This window comes from Nelumbo lutea, chromosome 8 (assembly GCF_056320005.1).
Source record: "Nelumbo lutea isolate HS-2025 chromosome 8, American lotus-T2T, whole genome shotgun sequence".
Taxonomy (NCBI): Eukaryota; Viridiplantae; Streptophyta; class Magnoliopsida; order Proteales; family Nelumbonaceae; genus Nelumbo; species Nelumbo lutea.
Window position 1 is genome coordinate 53,380,569 of NC_142691.1, and position 21,827 is coordinate 53,402,395.

At 39.8% G+C, this 21,827-nt stretch overlaps 1 protein-coding gene across 13 annotated transcripts in view; it reads right to left on the minus strand.

Annotated features, from left to right (window-relative positions):
* GALAK (galacturonic acid kinase) overlaps window positions 1–21,827 on the minus strand; it is a 116,319-nt gene that overhangs the window by 90,852 nt on the left and 3,640 nt on the right. For all 13 annotated transcript variants that reach the window (XM_088958758.1, XM_088958756.1, XM_088958761.1 and 10 more), the window contains one exon: window positions 11,190–11,233. In XM_088958758.1, coding sequence (XP_088814884.1) covers window positions 11,190–11,233 — 44 coding nt within the window. The remainder of the gene's footprint in view (window positions 1–11,189; window positions 11,234–21,827) is intronic.

Genomic DNA, 21,827 nt, shown 5'->3' on the forward strand with positions numbered 1-21,827 from the left:
TTTTTTTTTCATTTCCTTTCTCACTTTCCATCCTTCTTCCAATTGGTTCTTTACTTGGTTTGGTCTTCCATCTTTGATCCAACTGTTTCATGTTTAACTGATTTTGGTGAATCTGCTCTACTCAATTCATCTTTAATTGATTTTGATGAATCAGTTCTAGTCAGGACAAATCGTGAAAGAAAAGAAAAGAAAAAAAATAAAAATTAAAGCAAATCAACTTCAATTTCATTATTGTGAAAATGGCCTAGCCCTCGAGCTTCTAGCATATTACTCAGAATAGTCATACGTGACCTCACAAGACGTGTTCCAGCACTACGATGTATCTAAATCAGAAAAACAAAATAAAAGACGTAAAAAGTCAAGAACCAATTAGAAGGGATGGAAGGAAGAAAGGAAATATTGAAGCAGTCAATGGGATCTTTGATTCTCCCTCTAAGATGACTGGGTATTCCCTGAAGTTAATAGCAACATGGATAGCTTTCCATACGGCCCAAGTTTCAGCGAGGTTGATGGATGAAAAACCGATACTGTGGGCAGTGACATCAAGAATTGACCTGAGGTGATCTCATGCAATGCAAGCAATATTGGAGCAGCTGCCCTCTGTGTGGTGTTATTGAATTGTTTTTCATTTCTGTTTTTTTCAGATGAACCAAAGGAATATTACCAATATTTCTCTAACAAGTTGGTCTTTTTGAGGATCAACTAAATTACTGATACGGTTCCACCAATCTCTAAAGGACATATCATCTTCACAAATTTGAAAAGGTATTTGGATATGATTGGGACTCCCAAATATTTGTTACTTTTCAGATCAAGAGGAAGAGAAATTTTTAGGATACTATCATTATTTTCTGGAGCCTACTGGGATTTTTTGTTGAAAACTTGATCATGGATTTGGAAAAATTAATTTGGTGCTTGGCCTGAGGCTACAATAAACATGTTCAAAATATCCTTAATTTTAAGCCAATTATTTATTAAGGTTTTTGCAAAAATAATACAATCATCCACCAATTAGAGGATGGAGATTTTGAATCCCCTTTGAGATTGTACAACCAATTAATTTCTACTCAGTGACAGATTCTTTCTCTAACTTCCCAGTCAGGGACCTTATGATGGACTAATGATGGGTTGTGCAACAAAATTTTGACTGTGGCTTTTTCCAGTAATTTTGAGCAATCTATGATGAAAACTAGCAGTCCAGTTTCAAATCTTGGACCAATTACTGACTTGATGACACCATTGTCACTATATGCGCCTCTTGTCCGCCTCTTAGTTGGGTGGCTGAGTGGTTTTACATATGCAAATGGCTCCTATTCAAGATTAGGCCTCATATTTTCTTTCTTTCTGAAATAAATTGTAATAAAGATAAGTTGGTGTGTTCAGCTGCGGTTATCACATTCATGAGATCGGGCTGAGGAGCCCGGTCTTCTTGATGTCTGTTGTTTTTCTTGGTCAGGCCATGCCTTCTCCTTGCCCAACCAACACTTTCTGTGTCGAGGCAAGAGGAGGGACGACTTGAGGAGGTTGCGCTGCAGAGCCCAGCGTTTGCATCATCACCAAGATCTGGTTGACCTTCTATTGCATCGCCTGAAATTGGACTTGGTCAACCATGGCTTGTGAATGAAGTTGTTGTTGAGGTTCACATTGTGGATTGCGGTGAGAGCGGGATCCCCAAGATGGGGATCGGCCTGTAGAGCAGCCGGATATGTTTCTTCGCATCTTTCTTGATTGCACAAAAAGAGAGTTTGGAATGAATTTTTGTGCGATTCCCAAAAGCGGCGCCAATCTAATGCTGCTCGATCCAAAGTATTTTTTAAACCGATGTCACAGTCAGATAATCCTACCAACTAGATGAGGCTGAGGTGGAAAGATGAAGCTATGCTCCAAGATCTAAAACCAAGAAAGTGGTCAAAGGCCCAAGGAGTTATTCCCTGGGTAGGTACTACGGCTTTCAAGTTAGTCAAGAACGATGGGTGGTTGTGCTGAGCAATTGAGAGAACAGTGCTAGTCCGAGCAAAGTAACAATATGGAGGCCGAAGAGTCAAAAAGTCCCTTACCTCGAGTGGGGATTACCTACTTATAGCCGAAGATCCATGTCCGATTCGAATGAGGTTTCTAGGGTTGATGGGATGAGGTTGTCCATCGAGGTCTTCAGGATAAGACTTAATCCCCGATGGAGCTATCTTCCTTATCCGTACGACGATCTCCTATTCTGGTCATACTTATCTGATGATGTGGTGATGATGTGGTTGAGGTGATAAGGCAGCCACAGAGGTGACATGTGGCATTCGAGGCCAGTTCAACCATAACCTAAACAGTTAGTATCATTTTTGTGTTTATAGATGTTACAACTCTTTTGTCCCAGCTATCCTATGGGATCAAATTTACCACCATAGCTCTACCGCAATGGAAGGTCATCAACCCATTTATTTAGGCTGTGCTTGGCTGCAGTGCTAATTTATTTGTACTAGTATAAAAGCATGGGGGTACAAATGTAAAAAATGCAAATTCTTGTTTAATTTTATTTTGGATTTTACTTTATTTTGTTTCGTGTCTTAATTTACTTCACTTATATCGTAATCAAACAAAATAAACTAAAATTTAAAACAAAAATAGAATAGAATTTACACTCAAATCATTTGCACTGCCATAGTTTTGCATCAGTGCAGATTTATTTGCATTGCAACCAAACACAGCCTTATGAAAGACTGGATGTGGTATTAGTAATAGGTTCATGGATTTCTTTGTTCCCCAGTGCTCATGTTAGACACTTGGTGGCTGCTAGCATGTTTTCCGCTCTTATCCCCAAAAGTTGAATAACCTCTTTAGCAACGTCATTGGTGGGGGTGTAACACAAAAGAAAGGTAGCTATATCTAACTTGAGGGTCATAATTTGTTAAGCTAAGGCCATATTTGGTTTGAAGGAAAAAAGGTAGGAAAGGAAAAATAGAAAAATCTATATAAGGTTTATAAAGGTTTTCCTCCTTGTCCTTTCTTTCCTCTACATCTTCCTTCAAACCAAACATAGCAGAAAGGTAGTGGAGGACTAGGCTTTCATGGAGAAAAGAGGAGCTATAATGGATGTTTAGACTTAAATTATGAAATTGGGTTGGCAGATACTCTACCAGATATTTTGTCTTGAAAATTGTTGAGAGAGCTAAATACATACAAATAGAAGATTTTGGACTTCACATCGATTATGATGAGCTTGTCACTACGGCTTGCTCTGCTTAAAGGTTAATGTTGGTCCATATGGAAGAGTACTGTGAGGAACAATTAGGACAAGATGAATTTGATCGATGAACAGAATGAGCATAATTTAGAGCAAGAGTTTTCAAACCTGCAAGGGGAGGAGGACTATATGGGTCCGGAATAGCAACCTTATATTTTTAGTCACCTGTCACTTGGGTGGTGCATGCTGATTTCATCACCTGCATCGTCTGAGCTCGTTGATATCCATCGACAACCCCAATCATCTTTTTCTTTGATAGGAATGAAAATTGCTTTAATCTTCGACCAAATGTGATTGGGGACGATATTTCACATACACTTGTCTTGCTCCCAATACATCTGAATCTCCCTCTCTCTCTCTATAATTCACACACCTGTGTACTCTCTTTCTTGGTCAAGATACAAGATTACTTCTTGTGCAAAAGACAAAGTAGTATTTATATGAGATGCACCAGAACTGGGTTTTACCACACAAAACTAAAAATGGAACAAGTTTTGCAAATCTTGTAGTATCAACCGTTGATGCGAATTCAATGTCCTGTGGTTCTAGGACCAAGGTGTCCCAGCTGCAATTCTAGGCTAACTACTAGTCTAATTGACATATGAGTCCAGATGATTGGTTGGAAGAGTGCAGCATGAGCAATACTCTGAACTGGAATTCTAATTCCATAGGTCCACATCAAGGTATTGTGCTATGGTAGCTGGGAATATTGTTTCCCGGAGGAGTAAAAAGCGGTCAATGGTTGCTAGATCTACAACTGAAGCAGAATATAAGGCTATGGCCCATGAAGTTTCTGAGTTGTTATGGCTTAGATCTCTCCTTGATAAGTTGGGTGTCTCATGTGACAAGCCACTGATGTTATATAGTGATAACCAAGCTGCTATTAACATTGCTCACAACCCAATTCAGCATGATAGAACTAAGCACATTAAGGTAGTCAAACACTTTATATAGGAGAGAGTGGCTTTAGGAGAGGTGTGCCTTCCCTTCATTGCATCAGAAGAGCAGCTAATAGATTTCCTGACTAAGGGAATTCCAAAGGCAAAGAACCCCACACACTCCTTGAGCCATTGATCTGAATTCAGCCTCAGCACTACTTCTAGCAACTACACTTTGCTTCTTGCTTCTCCAAGTAATTGCCCCAAAGAAATGTGCAGTACCCCGAAGTTGACCTTCTATCAGTAATCGAACCTACCCAATCCGCATCTGTATACACCTCAACCCCTCTTCTCATTTTTCTTGAAGAAGAGTCATTTTCCTGGTGTGCCTTTTAGATACTTAAGTATTCGATACACAGCTTCAAGATGTTCTTAGTACGGGGAGTGCATGAATTGACTCACCATGCTCACAGCGAAGGCAATATCAGGACATGTATGTGACAAGTAAATCAATCTTCCAACCAGCCTTTGGTATCTACTCGTATCTATTGGAACCCCATCTTTAACTTCTCCAAGCTTAGCATTAACTTCTATCAGAGTGTCTAAAGGTTTGCAACCACTCATTCCAGTTTCTTTCAAGAGATCTAGAATATACTTTCGTTGCAAAACCACAATGCCCTTCTTTGATCTTGCCACTTCCATTCCAAGAAAGTACCTTAGTTGGCCTAAGTCTTTAATCTCGAATTCCTTCGCTAAGCTCTGCTTCAGTCTGCTCATCTCTTCAATATCATCTCCAGTCAAGATTATGTCATCAACGTAGACAATCAAAACCGAAACCTTTTCTTTGGTGGATCTCTTTGTGAAAAGAGTATGATCAGATTGTCCTTGACTATATCCTTGACTTTTAACGAACCTTGTGAAGCTTTCAAACTAGGCTCTGGGAGACTATTTAAGTCCATATAGAGACTTTTTTAGCTTGCATACCTTAGTTCCAAACTTCTCTGTGAAACCAAGTGGAGGCTCCATATATACTTATTCCTCCAAGTCTCCATTCAAAAAGGCATTCTTCACATCCAGCCAATTCAGTGGCCAATCAAGATTAGCTGCAACAGATAAGAGTACTCGAACTGTATTTAGCTTTTTTGTGCTAGATATTCCCTTGAATATACAAGCCCTTTATACTGTTTCACACGCATCTCTATTGTTTCAGCTTTTTCATTTTGAGATGGCACTACCAAAGGTTGTTCATTGGTAGACTCAACATTTTCAATATTTAATTCATTTTTTCCACTAATTTTGTATTTTCTGCTTCACTTTCTTTCGGTGACCGGTTGTGAGGAACATCATTATGGACAAATTCAAACATTAAATCAGAACTATCTAAAAAACTATCTTTACTAGTGTTGCTCTCCCCCTAAAGATGGGAGTTGCTATAGTATGAGGTTCCTTCAAAGAAGGTGACATCCATAGACACAAACATCTTTTTCAAAACTGGATCAAAGCATTTGTAACCTCTCTGATTAGTGGGGTAGCCTACAAAAATACAATTATGTGCTTTTGGATCAAGTTTTGAATGTTTGGGATCATGGTTATGAACAAAGGCCACACTTCCAAAAATTTTTAAGGGAATGTTTGTCACTAGCCAAGAGTTTGGAAAACAGTCAGTGAAAACCTGTATGAGTGTTTTAAAATCCAAAATTCATGTAGGAAGTCTGTTAATCAAATAAGTGGTTGTTAAAACGGCTTCTCCCCAAAGATACTTAGGAACCTTAGTTTTAAAACTTAGAGCTCTAACAACTTCAAGGAGATGTTTGTTTTTCCTTTCAGCCACCCCATTTTGTTGAGGTGTATTATTACACCAACTTTGGTGTATAATTCCTTTCTCAGCAAAAAAATTCCCTAACACATTATTAAAAAATTCCTTTCCATTATCACTTCGAAATATTTCAATCTGAGTCTGAAATTGTGTTTGAACCATGTTGTAGAAATTTTTAAACACAGTTTCAGCATCAGATTTCTCTTTTAAAAGGAAAACCCAAGTGACCCTAGTGTGATCATCAATAAAAGTAATGAACCAATGTTTTCCAAAAAAGAGTTGTCACTCTAGAAGGACCCCAAACATCACTGTGAATCATGGTAAATGGTTTTGATTTTTTATATGGTTGAGACGGAAAAACAGCATGATGATGTTTTGCTAATTCACAAGATTCACACTGAAAAACTGAATGATTTTTATTCATAAATAACTTGGGAAATAGATGCTTTAAATATTGAAAGCTAGGATGTACTAATCGATAATGCCATAACAAAATTTCACTGTCACTAGAAACAGAGATAGAACTGAAACAAGTGTGTCGGTCTTGCCTTCCAAAGGTTGGTCCTTTATTAAAGAAATAGAGGCCACCATCCTATTTAGCACCCCCAATCATCTCCCCCGAGGTTAACTCGACAATTATGATCAAGGGTTAGTTTACTGATAGACAAGAGATTGTATGATAGGTTAGGAACATGCAGAACATCTTTAAGGTTTAGAGAAAGAGAAATGGACATTGTTCCTTTCCCAGCAACAGTAGCAAAGGAACCATCTACAATTTTAACCATTTGATTCCCTGCACAGGGTGTATATGAGTAAAAGAATTGCGAAGTGCCGGTCATATGATCAGTGGCACCTGAATCTAATATCCAAGAGCCATTAGATTTGGAACAAGCAATGGCTGTAGTGAAAAAATTACCTGACTGAGCTAGAGAACAAGATGGGTTAGAATTTCCTAAAGATTGAGATTGAAACATTTTATATAAGTGCTCTATTTGTAGCTTTTTTGAAAGGAAGAGACTCTGAGGGTGATTGCTGCCCTGGATCCGAATTGCTTACTTGAAACGCACGGACATCTCCCCCTAACTTGTTGTCACTGCTTGATTTTTTCTTCCAACCCGCCTGTTCCCCATGCAGCTTCCAGCAGGTTTCCCAAGTATGCCATGGCTTTCTACAATGATCACACCAAGGCCTCTGCTTTCCTCCTCGTTTGTCTCCTTCTAAGTCTGCACCTCGGGCCACAAGAACGGACCCTTCATTCTCTGTTTTTGTTTCACTAACATTCTTCAATATCACTTGCCACCGTGCTTCTTCTCTATGCACTTCTGAAAAAACTTCTCTTATAGTCGGCAAGGGCTTTCTCCCTAAGATACGTCCCCGAACCTCATCGAGTTCTTTATTCAAACCAGCCAAGAAAACAAATAACCGGCCTCTTTCTATCTTCTTTTTGTACCGAGCACTGTCACTCAGACTTTCCCATTCTTCTTCTTCAAATAAATCCAACTCATGCCAAACAGCCATCATCTCATTATAATAAGTTGTTACTTCACGTTCACCTTGCTGCATCTTCCAAATTCAGGTATTCAGTTCGAACAGTTGTGAGTGACTGTCCAAATCCGAATAGGTTTCCCTAACAGCTTCCCACACATCGCGAGTGGTCGGCAGGAACATGAATGGTTTTCCAACCACCGGATCCATGGAGTTGATCAACCAGGCGGTAACCATCAAATTTTCAAAACGCCACTGCCTGTACTTTGGATCATCAGTGGCTGGTGGTTTCACTTCACTGTTCAAATAGCCAAGTTTCCCTTTGTCGTCGATCACCAACCGCACGAACTAAGACCACTCAAGATAATTTTTTCCACTCAATTTGTGAATGGTAATTTGAAGAGAATTCTCAGAAAGAGAAATAGCCGCTGACTGAATACCTCCGTTTGAAGACGTCACACCGCTGGTAGCATCCGAAGAGGCTGAACCAGAGCCAACCATGGCGGCCTTAAAATTCATGACCAAACCCTAAAGCTCTGATACCATGTGGCAAAATATAGAGGGAGAGAGAAAAGAGAATTTTCTTTATTGATAATAAAAACATGTTGAGCATACAACTTAAATAAGAAAAGATAGGAAAGGCAGACCCCTAGAATCTCTCGCAATTAGGGATTGACTAAATCTTTCCCTTAATCCTAGGATATGACTTTCCTAAAATTATTCAAATCTAATCCTTCCTAAATTTATTCAAATCTCTTAATCAATCAAATCCTATCTTTCTTACTTTACCGACAATGAGAAATAATAACTCATATAGATGACAACTTATCCACCAGGGAAAAAGTCTAAGTAATCAACACTATAAGTTTTTGCATAGCCTTTTGCCACCAACTAGGTTTTAAGCCTTTCAATACTACCATCTTGTCTGTGTTTAATCATACAACCAACTGCCTGTTTGTCAATGGGTAAGAGGGTAACGTCCCATGTGTGATTAGACTAGAGAGCCTAAAATTCATCATCGATTGCTTTCTTCTAATTAGGTGAAGCAAGGGCTTCTTGAATAGACCTAGTGTTGGAAGGGTTAGGATCCATCATATGGATGGCTGAACCATGCTAGATGGCTGGGCAAATTTTCAAAAATTTCCTAATCCTTCTAGGAATTGAATTCCCTATGTTATGAGAAACTGCATTTTTCAGGATTGGTCTTGCACTGAACCGGACCATATTTGAAACCAAACAAAGAGGGAGATTTATACTTGATACAGATAACACAAACGTAGATCCCAAGGTGGAATTTCACGCTCAACTCAGTCCTAAAACCAGCCTCCATTGAAGATGGTGCAGTGTATAGGTGAAGCTGATTCAGAAAAACTGCAACCCACTTCTTTTCCCTCCTTAAACCATGCTAAGTGGGGTGAACTATGGCACTCTAAAAAGGGAGGGCGGGGAGTCTCCCTTCTCTATATAAACTCCTCTCCTTGTAGGAGAGAGGGTTAATGCTATTCTATTTATAGAATTTCCAGCAACAAGATGCAAACAAGAGAAGAATATTGTGGTGTGAAGAAGAAGAAGAAGAAGAAGAAGAAGAAGAGAGAGAGAGAGAGAGAGACGACATGTCTCAGACCCCTAGACATCAAAATGAAAAAGTTCAAAGGGACTTGAGAATCTATTATTTTCTCTTGGAACAAATGACACATTGTAACGTTTACTAAATTGACAAGACTCACATTGTAAATCTATAACTGACTCTAAATGAGGAACTAACTACTTCAAGGCAAAAAGAAACAGTTGATCCAACTGACAATGCCACTAATGAGGAGTGTGGAATGAAATGCCTTCTAAGAACCACTATCATCTAGATAGTACAATCCTCCAACTTCACACCCATCACCAATTGCCCTCCTTGTCTTGAGATCCTAAAAAACACAATAGGATGGAAAGAATGAAACAAAGTAATTAATGGTCTTTGTTAATTTACTCATGGCATAATACTAAATGGGAATTGGAGAACATACAAAGCTAATGGAGAAAAGGCATGAGTTAAGTGGAAAAGTAAGGCATGGGTTAATGGGAATTTGAGAACATACAAAAAGCAGCTTCAACAAGCCAGCTAAGCCCAGAACCCAAAACGTAGCGCACCCACAAACCTCCAAGCCTCACCCTCTCAACTGCATCACAACCCACCTCATCCTTTACTCTTCATCAATGAATTCTGACTCCTTTCCTTCACCCTCCTCCCAATTCTCACCCGCTTTCCCAACTGCACTTCTCTTATTCATTTCCTGCCTTCTATTTTTCTCAAATTGATCGGTTGCCTTCCTCACCACCACTTCTCCCCCTAAAAGGAAAAGACCAAGAGATTTCCTAACTGCCACTTGTCTATGTACTAGCTTCTCAATATTGATTTTTCCTTTATTAGTGCTAACATTCTCAAAATTAGCTTTATTTCCTCCTATCTCCTTCTCCCCCTCTCTGATTTCCTCTCCAATCAATTCCTGGTCACTTCCGTTTCTCTCACCCTTCCCCCCACTTTCAAAAGGTTTCTCTTTCAAAACCTCCATCCCTTCCTCTCTCTCTTCCTTCTTCCTTTTCCAATAGATATTTAAGGCTTTCAGAGTATTTTGCTTGAAATCTTTTCCTGTTTTGCCCTTAAAAACATAGCTGAATCCTTCCTTATCATTCTTCCTCCTTGATCAACCACCTGCAAGCAGAAAACCTCCCTGATCTCCCACGTTTCAGTCAGGCATCATGACCAGCCTTCGAAGGAGACGAGAATAGACCATTCTTGCCATTACAGGACATGACGCAAAAATAGGTATGTGCTCTATAGACTTGTCATTTTTATTATAAACTTCTTTTGAACCGCCTGACCCCTTTTGGCCCCGACCCGACAACCTGAGAGACCAGACCCGCCTCTCCCATTCACTCGCAGCACCGCCTCTTCAACTACCTTATATTGAATCTGACATACCTTGCTCAGAGATTTCCAAAGATAAGAGACAATTCCCCTCCCCTGTTCTCAAAACTCTCCCCCTCTCTCTCCTCCTCTTCCACTTGGTAACACGCATGCCAGGTCATCATCTTCCTCAAACGGAATGGCAGTTCCCCTCCCGTGTTCTTGAAACTTTCCCCCTCTCTCTCTCCTTCTCTTCAACTTATCTTTTCAAGTGAAAAACAATCCATAGGATTTTGCTAGTGAAACTTTCCCCCTCCAAAATAGACACCTGTTGTTTTAATTAATGAATGAAATCCTTTGCATTGTTGTTGATAAAAAACGGTGTAGAAACTATATGCCCTTGAAATCACTGTGGGTTAAAAACCTGGAAACTCAAGATCCAAAAAGTGTTTGTCTACATCCATTGACAACAAACTCTTAAAAGAAAGATGGGACCTACAATGTGCTATACTTTTGCTGATGGAAATTTTACCTGACATAACATGAAAATTATGAATCCAGTGTTGGATTTTGTGTATTGTCAAAACTCAATACTACCAATTGGGAATTTATTTTTAACTCAGAAAGCAATTTTGATGTACATCTAACCATTTATTGTCATCTTCCAGTATGCTATGTAACCACTTTCCAATTATCTAGTTATATCCTACTTCTATTATTCCCAAGCATTGTGTTTTTCCTAGTCATAAACTTCTAGTATGAACCAAACAAACCATTAGAGAATAAAATAACAAATATGGAAAACACTTTATGCAATACTAAGGTGCATCATTAAAAAAGTACAAAAGTACCACATTATCAACAAGGAACTTTTTCTCGTACCTAAATCTCACAATTCCTTCAAATTGTCCTGAACGCAACAAAACCTACATTAAAAGCTCCATTGCTATCAGATGGAAAATAATATTATTATAAGCACATGCAATTGTATTTCTTTTACTTTCTACAGATAGCATGAGTCATTAACAACTGAATAAAATAACAAAAATACAGAGACAAAAAACAAAAACAAAGAACACCCAAAAAAAAACAGATGCAAAGATGGAATAATAAACTAATGATCCCTTTATAATAAATACAATGTAGAGATAAAAAGAGTTAGACAAGAAGGCTATTTTTGTAACTTTATTCTTTCTTGTACTTTAGTTTCCCTCTTTCTTTCTTTTTTTTTTTTTTTGAGAAAAGGTTAACTTTATTCGAAATAAGAAAGGTACACGAGGAGATGTACACAGAAATCAGACACTCAAAGAGTTACATAGGCAGAAAACTATCACTGAATAAGTAATCCCTGTAAGCGCCAGATTTAGCTAGATTGTCAGCTTCAGAGTTTAGCTCCCTCGGAACCCAGCCCACATGAGCATTCAAGGAGGAGAGGATGTCTCTCACTTCAGCCAAGTAGTGAGCTAAGGCCCAAGGCCCACTGTCAGGATTAGTGAGCAAATTAATGGTATTAGCTGAATCTCCTTTAATGGTAAGATTTAAAAAACCCAGGTCTCTTGCAATCCTGATGCCAATTAATGCTGCCATGGCTTCAGCCTTTGTTGAGGAATCAATCCCAATCGGCCCACTAAAAGCCCAACTGATAGTACCATCTCTTCTTCGAATTACGCCTCCAATACCCGCTATACCTGGGTTTCCAAAAGCACTCCCATCAAAGTACAAAGTTGTTTCCCCTTCCTCGGCAAATCTAAAACTGCGGGATGTGTTGAGGTGTATGTGATTAGAGTGAAGAAACTTTAGGGAATTTCTTTGGAGGTCAGCAAATGTGACACATCTGAAATAATTTGAGCTGGCACAGGAAGCATCTGTAACAGATTAGAGAAATAAGCTCCTCACAGTTTTTTGTTCTGTTGGTAAACACCCGATTATTTCTCTCTTCCCAAATGCTCCAAAAAATAGCATGTGCAGCAGATTGCCATAAAGTTTTCCCTCATTTGATTAAACCTCTTCCTGACCATTGTCCTAAGCATTCAACCACATGTTCTGGGAACATAAGGTTGGCATGGTCCCAAATCTCCTTGGCCGTTTCTAGAAGCATAAGGTTTACACTAATGTGATTCTCCATACTATTCCAAAGTGATGTCATAATTTGGGCATTCTCTTGTACCCTTTCATTGTACCCTTCTGATTCACTTTTCAATGGACCCTCCTTGATGTACTTCAACTTGCCTCTTGCAATGAGAGATATCTCAATCGACTTGGCCCATGGAATATAATTAGTACCATTGAGTTTCACCATAATTAATTGAGAAGTCATGAAATCTGATTGCACAACTACTTTAGGTTTAGTGCTACCATTTGGTGAAGCTATGAGTGAAAGGAGATCACTGATTTGTCACCTGAGCAAACTATCAAACAGCTGGTATGCAACTATTGTAACACACCTTTCTCTTTAGGAAAAACACCAAGAATCATCAGCCCTCTACTTTAGAAACACTTAGGAAAGATTGCATACTTACCACAACATGTCACCACACAAACCACTACAAAATCACCACACATTGAGGAGCACCTACCTCACAACTCGAAACATCACAAAGCTGCCATCTTCGAACTGCTGAATAGAGGGCCTTTAGAAAAACACCACCAACTCACATAACACTGCAATTTGAGGCATTAAAGCCTCTTTTCCAAGTGGGCGATCACTCCTCTTAAGTCCATTTCCTTTCCAACAAAGAATAGAGAATATTCTCTATTCCTAGGGCACAAAAAGTTGGGACGTGAACAGTGCCACGAACAGTACAATCGACCTCAAGGCTTTGATACCATGTTCCAACTTCAATAATGTAAGGAAAAAGTGAAGAAAAGGATAGAAGAAAGAAAGAGAAGAAGATAGGAAGAGAAAGGGAAGGGAAAGATAAGAAAAGGAAAAGAAAAGAGGGAAGACTAGAAAGGAGAAATCTGTTCACCTCTCCTTACTGTCAAGCCAGGTTGTATTAACAGCCTTCTCCCCGGCCAAAAGGTGAATGACAGCCCGATGGTTTGACAGGTTGCTTACCTGGGTTGGATTTGGGTAACCGGTAAGTACTAGTAACACTTGGGTCCGAAAAAAGAAGCTCTGAAGAGAGCTTTGAAGCATGGGCCATGGTTTCATTCGAAATTTGAATACCTTTTCCTTTATGGCTCTTAGAAAAAGAACTTCTCCCCTCTTCCTTTACAGTTACCTGACAGGGAAAGGTTTTGCTTCTTCCTTGCTTTACATGCCTCTGCAATAACCGCCAACTTTTTGTCATCCTTGGCACGAAAACTTCCTGCCCCGGCCACGGGCTAATCCAAGGCTACAAGGGCACCACGAGTTCGAGAGTCGTTGCTCCGAGTCGGCTCGATGGATGGGGAAGATGACTCAGCTTTCTTCCCTACTATGATCATGGTGAAAAACCAAACATTTCTGTCTAGGATTGGTATCAATTGAGTGATGGAGTGAACTCCTCGGTTGTTCACCTTCAGACGAGCAAAGTTCAGCTCTGACCAGTCTTTGGTTTTGGGGTCAATCTCTTCCAGCCCTCCACATATGCTTCTTATAAAGGAAATACCTCCTCCGACCATAGATGGAACACGGGAGGCCGTGGACTAAGACCCAGACGTCAAACATCAATTCAGAAGGGACTGCATTAACAATTAGCCACCACTGATCGATCTTCACCCATTTGCCATAGACATGAATCTTCTCCAACCTCACCCAAACAGAGACTAGGTCTTCGAATGAGGCAAAACCCACTGCTCTGTTTCGGGAGAAAGGGTGGAGACATGAGTTTTGGGGAATGAAGGTTAGTTGAAATTCCTAGCTCAATTTCATTCCAAGTTAGGTCGTCGGTTTTGGAGCAAACAAAAACATTTTCCATTTGTCGAAGGGTCTCGCTTGATTGGCTATGGATATATGAGCTGAACCGCCAACCTCAACAACTCAGCTCGTTGTTGCCAATAAGGATGGAAAGGCCCCTGGTAAGGGAGCTCTGGAGGTTGGCAATCCAGGACTTGGGAGAAATAAGTTTAACACTTCAGCAAAAGTTTTCCAACCTGTTTTCCCTGCTTCTTCGGGAATGCAAATGGTTCCAAGTTTTTGAGCAAGCTCCCAGCAGCTTAAACGGATGAACCTTCCCCATCTGTATTCGTTTAGTTGAATAAGAAGCACCTTCCCTTTGCAGGCGTGCTTTCCTTCCTTTACCAACCTCTTTTGAACAAGAAGCACCTCTACCTCTCTGTCAATGCCAGAATGTCATCGTCTTTAGGGAGTGATGATTCAAACTCAAAAGTTTTTGATCCAATTGCTACTAAACGATGCAACATTTTACCAACTCTCCGTGTTCACCATCAAAGCTTAGAATGATGTACACTACTATTTGTATACTAAGGACAGATTGGTCCTTTTACATTTTAATATAAATATCATTTCCTAGGGTGTTGACCTATACTTTTGACACACCCACAAATCTGCTAGGGTGTTCACCAACTCTCTCTCTCTCTCTCTCTCTCTCTCTCTCTCTCTCTCTCTCTCTCTCTCTCTCTCTCTTTCTCTCTCTCTGTTTTACAATTTCAGGTCTGACTCTGACATGGTATCAGAGCAGGTCACGATCTGATCTGCTGAGTTTACACTTTTTGTTCCTTGATTCTATTGGCATCTCTCTCTCTCTCTCTCTCTCTCTGTTTTACAATTTCAGATCTGACTCTGAAATGGTATCAGAGCAGGCCACGATCTGATCTGCTGAGTTTACACTTTTTGTTCCTTGATTCTGTTGGCATTTAGGGGTCTTCCTAAGGATGTTTCGATCAGCCCTTGACTGACCTAAAACTTGGAAGTTTGCGCCACCAGGTTCACTCTTTTTCTTAGATCTTTACTTGGAGACATCAGATCAACTTGAAACTCCAGGTCTGGTGTCACCTAGAAGAGCTCTTGTGATCTATTCCAGCCTGGTTGGAATCGGATTGGTTTAAGAAGGGTGTTGATCCCTCTCTTGATTCAATCTACTACTACAGTTTCCTTTTTTGGACACTCAAATGAAAGGTACTTCCTTTTCTTCATTTCTGATTTGAATCCTGATATTTTATTTGAAAATCAACACTGTTGCTTCGCTGTTAATGGCTTCGGAAAGAATGGATGTCCTTCCCATCAAGTTTAATGGATCAAACTATGCCTTGTGGAAGTTCAACTTTCAGTTTCATGTTGAGGCAAAGGGATTTCAGGGGTATTTAGATGGGAATACACCAAAACCCAATGGCTCAGACATTAAGGCCTTAACCCTAAAGCAGTGGAAGATTGACAATCAAAAATTGCATCATGGATTCTCAGGTCTATTGAAGTTGATATTGCCATCTCTATGAGAGGGTACTGAACTGCTTATGAGATGTATCAGTACCTTGAGAAGGTATATCAACAATCAAATCTTTCTAGACAATATCAAATAGAAGCTAACTTATTTTCATACTATCAAGGAGAGAGGAAAGTTCAGGAATACTATGCTGGGTTCAGTAGAAGAACTACTGAAGGGTAGTTTTGTAATTCTACTGTACTGTACTTTTTTTTCTTTCTTGTACTATAATAGGCATGTACTTTAGTGTACAGCTCCTTTTCTATTCTCTTTGTAAGGACAATCTTGTCCATTCACATAAGATTAATATAAATACATCTTTTCTGGGTTGGTTCGATCAGATTGATCAACCCTAACAGATCTGGACTTCTGTCTTTCTCATTGCTCTCTCACTTTTTCTGGAGCTGACATGGTATCAGAGCAGGCTGCTCTCAGATCCTTTTCTCCTCTTTTTTGATCAGTGTGACATTTGTTGTCACTATCGATTGAATCTGGATTGTTTTGATCTATCCAAAGATCTGTTCTCTGTGTTTTGCACATCCAAGGAGAGGGATTTTATTAGATCTCTCTCGTACGACTTCAGTTTGCAATGAGATTTGAAAGGAAGTGTCGCCTAGGCCCTCTCATCATATTCTGAATTGAGATCTGAGAAGATTTGAGAGAGATCTATACACCTCTTCAAGGCGGCTGCACCCAGACTTTCCTTTTCTGGACTGTGTTTCAAGTTTTCTTCTACTGAATCTTGGACGATTTCTGGTGACTATAAGAGGCTTCTATTATCAGTTTCTTTAATTCTCACAGATTTATTACTTCCTTACTGCTCTACTATATCAGTCTTTACTTATTTCCTATTCATTATGGCTTTGGAAAAGAGTGAATTTATTTCCGTCAAGTTTGATGGGAGCAACTATGCTCTCTGGAAATTTCATTTTCAGTACTTTGAAGGGAAAGGCATGTGGGGTTACATTGACAGTTCCACTCAATGGATGTCAGTATCCCGATGAAAGGTCTCATATCTGCCCATGACATGTTCGAATACCTAGAAAAAATATATCAGTAATTGAATATGTCTAGGCAATATCAGATCGAAATCAATATCTTCTCCTATGTTCAAGGGGAGAAGCGGATTTAGGAATACTATGCAGGATTTATAAATCTTTGGACTGAATATGAATTGGCTCACTTTGGGGATCTTTCTACAGATTGTTGTCTGAAGACTATGAAGAAGCATCTCACTAAGAAAAAGACCATGCATCTCTTGATGCATCTCAGGCCTGACTATGAAACTCTACGCTCCAGCATTCTCAGTAGAGAACCAGTCCCTGAACTAGATGCAATCCTTGGAGAATTGTTACGGGAGGAAATGTCTTCTTACTTTATCTGCTCTTGATTAGAAGAAGGAACATGGGATTAATACTGTGTTCTTAACCACCAAACAGAAGGGTAAGAAAGACTCCTCGAAGTTGCAGAGTATTTGAAGTCTTGGCTGTCTAAATTCTGAATGTGATATTGTAAGACAGCAACTATTGACAAGAGAAAGTGTGACTCTATCTCAAGCCTATTCCCTAGTGCATAGTGAAGAGACTAGGAGAAAGGTCATGTTACAGCAGCAGCCTTTCGAATCTGCCCTAGTAGCAGTTAAACCCAAAACAGGGGGAGATAAGGAAAGGGATATGAAAAAAGAGGCTAAAAATGACATAGTTTGTGAACATTGCAAGAAACCTAAACACCCGAAATACACCTGTTGGAAGTTGCATCCACATCTTGTTCCAGCAAAACTCAAAAACAAAAAGGGCAATGCCAATATGGCTGTCAACACTGATAGTGCAGCCTCAACAGCTTCAAGAGGTACCCCTCTTGATACCCTAGCTGCTATCCGAGCTGCTCTGACAGAATTAGAAAGTGAAGTCAGTAATTCAGTATCATTTTCTCAGCCATCATCAGCTCCTTCAACCTCATCTTTTGCTCAATTAGGTAATCGGGCCTCAGCTTATCATGCTTCAACTCCAGGTAATACAGAACATTCTTGGATAATAGATTCAGGAGCATCTGATCATATGACTAGCTTGCCTTCACTATTCTCTACCTATCATTTATCTTCTAGTAAAGACAAAGTGTCCATTGCTGATGGATCTCTTGTTCCTATTTCTAGCAAAGGAGGCATCAAGTTGTCTGATGCAATTTCCCTATCCTCTGTCCTACATGTTCCTAAGCTTAATACTAACTTGCTCTCAGTTAGTAGCATTACAAAAGGGTAGAATTGTTCAATAACCTTTTTTCCTGATCGATGTGTTTTTAAGGATCTGGAAACAAGGAAGGTGATTGGGACTGGCCGTGAGACAAATGGAATCTACCTACTTAGAGGAAGTGCTCATCAGGAAGATAGTGAAACTAAGAAATCCTTTGGTTCTCAGTCTGTTGATCGGTGATGCTTTGGCATAATAGATTGGGCCATTTATCCTTTCAGGCTTTGAAAAGTTTGTTTCCAAATATATTTGAATCTATCTAGATGATTAGTTTGAAATGTGAAAGTTGTGAGCTTGCAAAACATTGCAAGACTACCTATTCATTAAGTAATAACAGAAGCAATATTCCTTTTGAACTTGTGCATACTGATGTTTGGGGACCCTATCATACCACTGTCATGGGGGGGGTACAGATATTTCCTATTATTTGTTGATGATTACACTCGATTTTCTTGGGTTTACCTTATGCGTTCTCGAGATGAGTTCCAGCATTAACCCGGATCTTTCATCAAATGATTTTAACCCAATTTGGGGTCAAAATTAAAATTTTTAAATCAGATAATGCAAAAGAATATTTTGCAAACACATTAGCCTCCTACATGCTTGATCATGGGATTATCCATCAGAGTACCTACCCACATACACCACAGCAGAACGGGGTTGCTGAAAGAAAGAATAGACACATATTAGAGGTAGCTAGAGGCATTATGTTTACCTCAAATGTGCCTATACATTTCTGGGGGGATCCTGTTCATACAGCTGTTTATCTCATCAATCGGATTCCCTCACGAGTTTCTTAACATGAAAACTCCATTTACCCTTTTATACCCTGATAAAGAATTATTTACCATTCCCCTCAAAACCTTTGGGTGCACTTGTTTCATTCAAATCCTAGGCCCTCATCGTTCCAAATTTGATCCCAAGGCTCCAAATGTATTTTCCTTGGTTATGCCCAAAATCAAAAGGGATATTATTGTTATGAACCAACTTCTGGAAAAAGATTGTCTCAATGGATGTCACCTTCTTTGAGGATAAACCCTATTATCCAAGGGTTTCTCCTCAGGGGGAGAATAGTGAAGCCGGGAGTAGCTCATCGGAAGTTCCTTTTCCAATCCCATTAAGTGAAGAAGGATGTAATGGGGAAGGATGTCAAAGGTGCAAGAATGTGAGAGTCTATCACAGACAATGGAGATAGGTCGATTTTGGACATCAGCAGTACAGGCTAGTCCCAGTCCCCACTACAGATCCAGATCCCGGTACCACAATAGTCACAATTCCTTCTACAGATCCAGATCCAGGTACCACAGATACTACAGATGAGAGACATTCAACCATGGAGCCTTACCTTCATTCAGTGACCTTGATCTCCCCATAGCAGTCTGTAAAGGCAAAAGCCGTTGCACCACAGCTCACCGCATTTCTCAGTTCCTATCCTATGATCATTTGTCTCCCTTCTACAAGTCTTTTCTCGCATCCATTGCTGATATTCCCATTCCTAGAACAATACAGGAAGCATTGGAAGTACCATAATGGAAAGATGCAATAAAAGTAGAAATGGATGCCCTCATCAGAAACAATACCTGGGAGATAGTTGATCAACCTCAAGGAAAGAAACCGGTTGGATGTAGATGGGTATTCACTGTGAAACATAATATTGATGGTTCTGTTGAAAGGTACAAGGCCCGATTAGTTGCAAAAGCATTTACTCAAACATACGGTATTGACTACTTAGAAACTTTTACACCAGTAGCAAAGATGACCACTATCAGAGTACTATTATCTCTTGCAGCTAGTTACTCTTGGTCGCTGTATCAGATGGATGTTAAAAATGCCTTTCTCATTGGAGACTTGCAGGAAGAAGTTTACATGCAGTTGCCTCCAGGATTTTATGGTACGGAGACAAGAAAGGTTTGTCAGTTGAACAAAACTCTATATGGACTAAAATAGTCCCCCAGAGCATGGTTTGACAGATTCAGATGAGCCCTTGATAGGTTCGGATATGTGCAAGCTCAATCAGACCACACCTTGTTTATTAAGAGAGTGGGTTCCTCCATAACCTTGCTTGTCGTGTATGTGGACAATATTGTAGTAACCAGGAGTGATACTAGTGAAATTGAGTTTCTTAAGCAACTCCCTCATCAAGAGTTTGAGGTAAAAGATCTGGGGGAACTACGATACCTCTTGGGCAATGAGGTAGCTAAATCCAAGCATGGGATTTTTGTCTCTCAACGAAAGTATGCTCTTGATCTGCTAGAAGAAACAGGAAAGTTGGGAGTTAAGCCTGCCGACACACCTATTGAACAGAACCACAGGATTAGTGCAGAGGGTGGAGAGCCTATTGAAGATAAAGCTATGTTTCAATGGTTAGTTGGAAAGCTTCTCTATCTTTGCCTCACAAGACCTGACATCAGTTATGCAGTCAGTGTAGTTAGTCAGTATATGCACTCTCCTAAAACTACTCACCTCCTTGCGGTTGAAAGGATATTAGCATATTTGAAGAGGTCCCCAGGTAGAGGCATTTTGTTCACGAAAAATGACCACATGAAGATAGAAGTCTATACAGATGCTGATTGGGCTAGGTGTGTTGATGACCGAAGATCTACCTCTATATATTGTGCCTTTATTGGAGGTAATCTGGTCTCCTGGAAGAGTAAGAAACAAAGTGTTTTTCTCGTTCAAGTGCTGAAGCTGAATATAGGTCCATGGCAAATGGTGTGGCTGAGATTCTATGGTTGAGGTCATTACTAGAAGAATTGGGTATTGTTTATGAAAAACCCCTAATGTTGTACTGTGATAATCAGGCTGCCATCAGTATAGCCCATAATCCAGTACAACACGACAGAACTAAGCATATCGAAGTGGACCGGCATTTTATCAAAGAAAGGGTTACATCTCAAGAAGTATGCCTTCCTTACATCACCTCCGACATGCAGCTTGAAGACCTTCTCACCAAGGCTGTTTCAAGAAAGAAGTTAGAAGAAGATCTATGCAAGTTGGGAATGACAAATATCTACTACCCAACTTGAGGGGGAGTGTAGGAAACTGTGGAACCCACATTGAGAGTATCCGTGTGACATCCTGAGATGTACTTAGATTTAATTGATTAGGATCAGCTTTCCTAGTGGGATAAGGATAAATTTTATTCTATCTTATCTAGGATTAGTTATTCTATCTTATCTAGGATTAGTTTAATTTTAATCTTATCTTTTATTGCCATGTAAGCATTAAAGTTCTTTTACAATTAGGAAACCATGTATATAAATTAAGGAGTGGGGTGGCTGTTTTAAGCACTCCAACTATTCTCTTCTTTCAAAGCTTCTCCCACGAGTGCTGCTTCTCTATCTCTCTTCTTCTCTTCTTCTTCTTTTCTCGTTCTCTTTTATTTTCTGTTCAAAACCTAAAGAGTCTTTGTAGTCTTGTACAACTACTGTCCTTTAATGATATGTTGTGAAATTGGGAAGTCGTAGAGAGGAGTTCCGTGGCTAAGTTAAGGCCCTTAGTAGTTTGGACCCCTCCTGATGTAGGCTTTATCAAGCTCAAATTTGATGGCAGAAGCCTTGGCAATACAGGACCTTCAGGAATAGGGTGTCTTTTCAGAAATGCTGAAGGTCACATAGTTGCTCTTTATTCGGGCCTGGTAGGTATGGGGGACTCTGTCCATGTGGAGTTCCAGGCAGTTTTACATGGAGTTCAGATTGCTAGAGAGCTGAATTTTGGTAGGCTCTTAATTGATGGGGATTCCAAGTTGATAATTGGATGGATAAAGGATCCAGACTCTATAATCTGGTCTTATAAGGATTCAATGAAAAGATTTGAATGGTTGACCACCAAATTGCCTCTAAGAATTCATTGGGAAAGGAGACCAGCCAATGGGAAAGTGGCTTACTTAGCTAAGTGAGGAGTGCACA